Here is a 6394-nt window from a genome sequence, read left to right as displayed (position 1 = left end):
GTCAGGCCGCAGCTGGAGTACTGCGTCCAGTTCTGGGCGCCGCACTTCAGGAGGGATGTGGACAACATGGAGAGGGTCCAGAGGAGGCCATTCGCATGATCGGGGGCAGCAGGGCAGGCCCTACGAGGAGAGGTGACGGGACCTGAACCTGTTCAGCCTCCACAAGAGAAGGCCAAGGGGAGATCTAGTGGCCTGTTACAAACTAGTCAGAGGGGACCAGCAGTCACTGGGGGAGTCCCTGTTCCCCCGAGCACTACCAGGAGTGACCAGGAATAACGGTCACAAGCTGGCAGAGGGTAGACTTAGGCTAGACATCAGCAGGCACGACTTCACAGCCAGGGCGGCTAGGATCTGGAACCAACTTCCAAGCGAAGTGGTGCTGGCTCCTACCCTGGGGGTCTTGAAGAGGAGGCTGGATGAACACCTCGTCGGGTTCGTTTGACCCCAGCATCATTTCCTGCCATGGCGGGGGGTTGGACTCGATGATCTGCTCAGGTCCCTTCCGACCCTACCAACTATGAAACTATGAAATGTAGGGAGATGGGAATAAATGATGCTGCTTACAGCTATTACAGCCCTGAGACAGAAGTAACCAAAGCACTGACAACTTGTGTGGGTTTTGCATGTCTGTTTGCAGTGTTATGTTATGTGTTTAGAAGCGAGTTGTTTCCATAATAACAGTAACTGCCATATGGCAGCGAGGAAGGCGGTGAGAAGAACGCTTAAGGAAACACAATATGTCGTTTGACATTTTGTGCATTTCTGAAGGAATAATATCTCCTAAGCAAGTGCGGCAGCTCTGGGCTGGTTCACGTTTGCTGCTGATCTTTCAAAATTAACGTTTGACACCAGCTAGTTTGTATTTGTGCCATACCAATTAGTGGTGGTTGGTTTCCCTTTCCCCTCCTTTTTCCTATGAGAGATTAACTTGTAAAGCACTTAACTCTAATCAGGTTGTGGTTCAGAAACCAGGGACAATGCAGGGCAGGCAAACAACATTTGAAGATAATATTTAGGGGGGGAGTTAAACAAACTGCTACAGGAGTAAAGATGATCACACAACATTAAATCCTACAGGCTGGGTGCTGCACATAGAAGGCCCTGAGCGCTAGTAAATGGTCAATAAACAGATAACACAGGTTTTAAAAGACCTATAAATATACGTACATTAGTAATGGACTGTGACCTCTAATTTTTTTCCAGAAAGTAGTGGCGTTCTGACCCACAGGGACATGTACATGAGAAAACTGGCCTGGGGGCAGTCATTACAGTTTCTCAGGTTTTCTAAACTTTGATAGAGCAACGCATGTACATTTGCATTTCAAGGCCTCTGATAACTGTGTCCTTAGGATGTTTTCCTGTGTCTTCCTTATCCTCAGAGCTAACCAATATGAACAGTGTCTTCCCTGAGTGCATACAACTCCAGCCACGAGTGGTCCTAAATCATCATCTTTTCATGGCAGAATGGCCTTAGCAGGACTTTTGCCTGCATTAGCTCAGTAGAGTTGAGCCAATGGTGCTATGCCCTGAAATCCCTTATTGTTTTGGGGTTTTGTTTTCTCCTTTGCGGTTTCCAAGGTAGAGTTATGAGTCAGGACTTTGTGCTGTGTTTGCTTATGATGTTTTAAACCCCCATAACTGGTCCAAAAGGAGTAAAGAGGGTCTTCAGTTTCTCTCACACTTTTTTTTTTTCTTTTATTGCCTCTAGAGAGAGATTACTACAGTTTATGTGAAAAGCAGCCAATTGGAAGGCTTCTCTTTCGGCAGTTCTGTGAAACTCGACCTGAGCTTGAGTGCTGCATTAGATTTCTTGACTCGGTGGTAAGTCAATTCTTGTGATATTTGCAGTGCTTTATTGCACTCTGTTCCTTGGTAACAAACTTATGCACACTGCTCTAGGAGCGGAAGAAATAAACCGCTGTTCTTATAAAATTATATGCTCTATGTGAATGCAAGGTTGTAAGCCTTTCATGCATTGTGCTTTGGCAGATCATTTGGTTTGGTCCCATTGATAGCTCTCTAGAAGCTCAAAATATAAAAAATGCTTTGCTCTCTTTCCAAAAATCATTGTCCTGCAGTGGTTGGTTTTATGCCTGACAGACCTGGATAGGTCATTTGCAGGGACTGAACTCTGAGGTTCTAGATCAGAAACCATGAATAGATACTGTTTAAAAAGTAACAACTCTTCGTAATGGCCAGCAAGAAAGTGCAGGCTGTTCTCAGCCTGATTAACAAAATTAAAAGACTGCTAATACCACGTGACTAAAATATTTTCCTTAGACACTAATTCTCAAATTAAGTTTGACAGATAGGCTACAAACAGATGTCACATTTGTCCTACAGAGAAACAGTTTGTTTTTTTTCCTGGGACAAAGTGTGATCGTTCAGACATCCACGTCTTTTGTCCCAGGACAAACCCTGAAAAGGTTCATGGGATAAGAAGTACTAACAGTTTGTCCCAGGGCATTGACACGCATCTGAACAGGATTGCATCACTGGATCAACGGTAGACCGGCAGCAGTGAATTCAGCTGTTCAATAAACCCTGATTGGAAGGGCCACATATGTATGTGCCAATTCCAGGACGTTTCTGTCCTGGGATAAACACAGCCATAACTGGTCCCGAAACAAATGCAACGTGTGTTCCTAGCCCTACATCGCCGAGTCCTTGCACCAAACTACAAGACTGGGATCTCATTAGCACTGACCTTTTCCTTTGGATTGGACATACTGATTCTAAAGCAGGCTGTTATTTAGGACTTCTGTATACGTGCAGGTAAAGGTGCGGTAGGATGGGTTCCCCCTGCACCAGCAATAAGATGTGTTGGGATCTAATGCATGATTGCACAATCGCACCTCCTGCTGGACACGTGGCATGGCAGCAGGTGCAATTGTGCAAATCATGCATTAGATCCCACTGAATCTTTGCCTGCATGTGTAGAGGGGCCCAGAGTTCACAGCTGCCAAGCACTAGTGGGAGTCCCCTCAGCTATGGGACTCCTAGCCCTAGCTGTACATGGTACACCCCTGCAACTGGGAGCCTGGTTAGCTGACGGGGCTCCCAGCCACAGGGACAGACCCTGCGACACATGAAAATTAAAGCTGGATATGAAGCTTTACACATTTTCCAGCAATAACTTTATAGCTGGTTGGTCCTTTTTATGGTGTGATAGCTAACTTGCATGTGTAGCCAGTCTAAATTAATTGCACAATCAACCTAGTAATTGCATGATATATGTAAAGTGTAGAGGTGGCTGTAGTGTGGAAATTAGTTCTGAGGTTAGACTTCTGTAATATCTTGCCATTGTCACAAATTGCAAATCATTTTTTTGAAAAACATACATAATTATTTTTCATCAGAAGGCTGAGAAATGCTCTATGTAGGGCTTAGAATGGGGAGAATCACGTGAGGAAAAATGGTCTTAAAATTGCACCCACAATTTTCATGCTAAAGTTATTTTTAGATGTACCAACTTGGATTTGCATGCACAACTACAGTTTGCATATGAAGAGGAGCACTGTGTACTCATTTGGATACAATTGACTATGTAAAAGAATTGTGAAGGATTAATTTTAAAGACCATATTACAGTCCTGTGTTCATCATTTCAAATAAATTTCCTGGTTTGTTCATGCTAAGGTGTGGAAAAAAATGAGCCGTATGTTATGCCATATCTCTGCCATGGGAGGAAAGTGGAAGAAGTCAAGTCACTGCTGTGCGGTGGAACATCTAGCACAGGGGTAGGCAACCTCGGGGAAGGGGCTGGGGCTGCCTCTTGCAGCTCCCCCCACTGTCCACCCCTGGTATGTCAACATCTGACAAGTCAAGGTTGCGGGTGTTTTTGGCACCGTGCCCAAAAACATTGCTGACCCCTGATTTGTCCCTTAGATCTAAATGGTCCAGATCACAGAGTTTATTCCTGTTTCTGCAGAGTGAAAGAGTCCTTATTCAGCATGCAGTTCCCATTCAGGGAGGTTAGGAGGAGGTTAGATTGCGTTAAAAATGGCCACCCAGTCTAACTTACTTCACCCAAGTATGGAGTTTACACGTAGATTAACCTAACCAGGGGTCTAAGTGCAAACTGTACAGAAGTTCAAGAAGTTACATCGGTCTAAAAATGGTTGACACAATATAGGTTAATTGTACCTCAGAGGTAGTTTAACAGAGATCAGGTCCAGCAAGACTGATCTAATTGAACTTCTGTACAGTTCCCAGTGCAGTCCTAAGACTGAGGTTTTCCTACCTGCTCCCCTGATACCGGGCTATTTTTAGTCCCCAGACCCTCATGGACCAGGCAGCACCCTCTCCCCCCCAGACTTGCAAGCCTCCTGCCATCCCAGAAGCTGCTCCTGGTGCCAGTTTTATCAGTATTCGCTGGTGCTGGGAGCTGAGGAATTAAGTTGGGGGCAGAGGGGAGGGCTAGGTTTATGGGGTGGAGGGTCAGGGAGCTAAAAATAACCCCTGGTCCTGGGGAGGGTGGAGAGAGCTCTACTATCCCCCAGCCCCCCACCCATGGATCCCACTAGCCCCTTTGAACCCCCCCAAGCCCTCCAAGGCTCCCATCTACCTCGCCTATCCCTCCAAGCCCTCTATGGAGCCCACTGGCTCCTGGTCCCCACCAAGCCCCTCACTGGCTCTCCCAATCCCTCTGATTTCCCCCTCCATGGTCCCCACTTGTTCTCCTGATTTCCCCCCCCCCCACAGACTCTGCTAGCCCACTTGCCCCGTCTTCCCATTTGCCCTTTGCCAATCCAATCCCATGATGGACCCTGCTTGTCCCTCCAGTCTCCCCAAGCCCCCCTGCTAATCTGCCCCATCCCAATTTACCTTTGATGGGGTTGCCAATTTTAATTTGGTCTAACCATCTCCCTAACCTCTCTGAATGTCTGTATGTACCAAAGGAGTTTTGGGGCAATCAGATACTTTCCATCCTAAACCCCATCCATCCAGGGGGGGATTTTCTAGCCAAACAGGTGGCTTGAGCTACATTCTAGCAGGTGCTTGGTACTAGAAAGCCTGCAGGGGAGCAGACAGAAGCTAGCTGGCAAAAAAAAGTGTTCACCCTCCACTGAAACAGTCATCTTTAGAAGGAATTTTTTTCAACTTGTTAAATGCTACACAACAGCTTCGAGCGGGAAGTGTGCCCAAGTATCAGGTATAAGGCAGTCTTGGGGTATAAGGCAATCTTTATGTTCCTGAAGAAAGTGCTTTTGGTTGTCTTTAAAAAAACCTGTGTATAAAGTGCCTTTTAATTTGAGGTACAACACTAACCAAAGACTTGGGGCAGGGGGGGTTGAGGGTCCTTCATTTAAAATAATAAAGGAATTGAATTTTTTACTGCAGAGTGGTTACAAAATGTGGGGTGTTGATGTATCAGTGGTAGGAATGGAGTGGTTTTTGTGTTCCATTTGTGCCTGGGAGGCTTGAGGAAAAGGGGTGTGCTAGGCTAGTTGCCGTACAGACGCATAGCAGGAGACAGTCCCTGTTCCTGAAGAGTTTTCAATCTAAACAAAGGCAGGGCCAAAGGAAGTATTATTATCCCCATTAGGGTGTTTATCTTCCTGTGACAACAATATGATCCGATATGATAACCTTTCAGTACACAAAGTCCTGGGCGTGGTGATTGAAGTTGCTCTCCGATTTAAAAGAGCAACAAACTGCCTTGCTCTCCTATAGCCCTAATGTGAGCTTCTAGCAGCCACCTAGAGAGTGACGCCACATGGAGCATTTTAATGCCTTCCTTGCTGAAGCGTAATGTTTGCTGAAAGCAATATGGTGAAACCCTGGGAGGGGGCTGGGGTTAATAAGGGAAAGGGTGTGCTTAAAAGCTCCAAACCTGGACAATTCCAGCCTCGTACCCCAAGTCCCTTCTACAGGGATCTCCGTGGCGTGCACACCCCTAGCTTGCTGCTGTGCACCTCCCCTGACTTATGAACTGTTCCGATACTTCAGTGCAGCTGGACTGAGAATAGCAACACTGATGTGTCTGCACGGAGGTCCGAGTGCTTGGTTGGTTACCTTAAACGTGTTTGAGAGGTTTGGGGGGGGGGTTTTAAGCTAATTAAAAATAGTCTCAGTTACCTGAAGATTTCACTTTCTGTAAGCAGTTGATCTCAACTGGTGAAAGTCCATGTTATCCAACATCAGGTCTAGTACCGCAGCCCATAACCATTACATTGAACAATTGCTTCTGAAATTCACTAGCAGGGTCATTCTGTATTGAGCAGGTAGTTGGATTTAAGCCAATTTCAAGCTCAGGCAAAAAACATTGCCCCGTAGTGAGAGTAAGAAGTTTGATTTTTATAGCCCTGTTCAGAGGCCAGCAAAAATGAGAAGCATTCCCTTTTAAAGCCCTGTAAGAGGACCTGCGGCAGCAACAGCTCAGCTTTCCCAGG

At 46.1% G+C, this 6394-nt stretch overlaps 1 protein-coding gene across 2 annotated transcripts in view; it reads left to right on the top strand.

Moving 5' to 3' along the window:
• The window catches only part of GRK5 (G protein-coupled receptor kinase 5), a 246041-nt gene that overhangs the window by 151222 nt on the left and 88425 nt on the right, over positions 1-6394 (top strand). For both annotated transcript variants that reach the window (XM_019556061.1, XM_019556062.1), the window contains exon 3: positions 1709-1821. In XM_019556061.1, the coding sequence (XP_019411606.1) occupies positions 1709-1821 (113 nt within the window). The remainder of the gene's footprint in view (positions 1-1708; positions 1822-6394) is intronic.

Source organism: Crocodylus porosus, unplaced genomic scaffold (assembly GCF_001723895.1).
Source record: "Crocodylus porosus isolate Cpor-Errol unplaced genomic scaffold, CroPor_comp1, whole genome shotgun sequence".
Lineage (NCBI taxonomy): Eukaryota > Metazoa > Chordata > Crocodylia > Crocodylidae > Crocodylus > Crocodylus porosus.
Note: the sequence above shows the minus strand (reverse complement) of the source record. Positions and strands in the feature narration are given on the sequence as shown.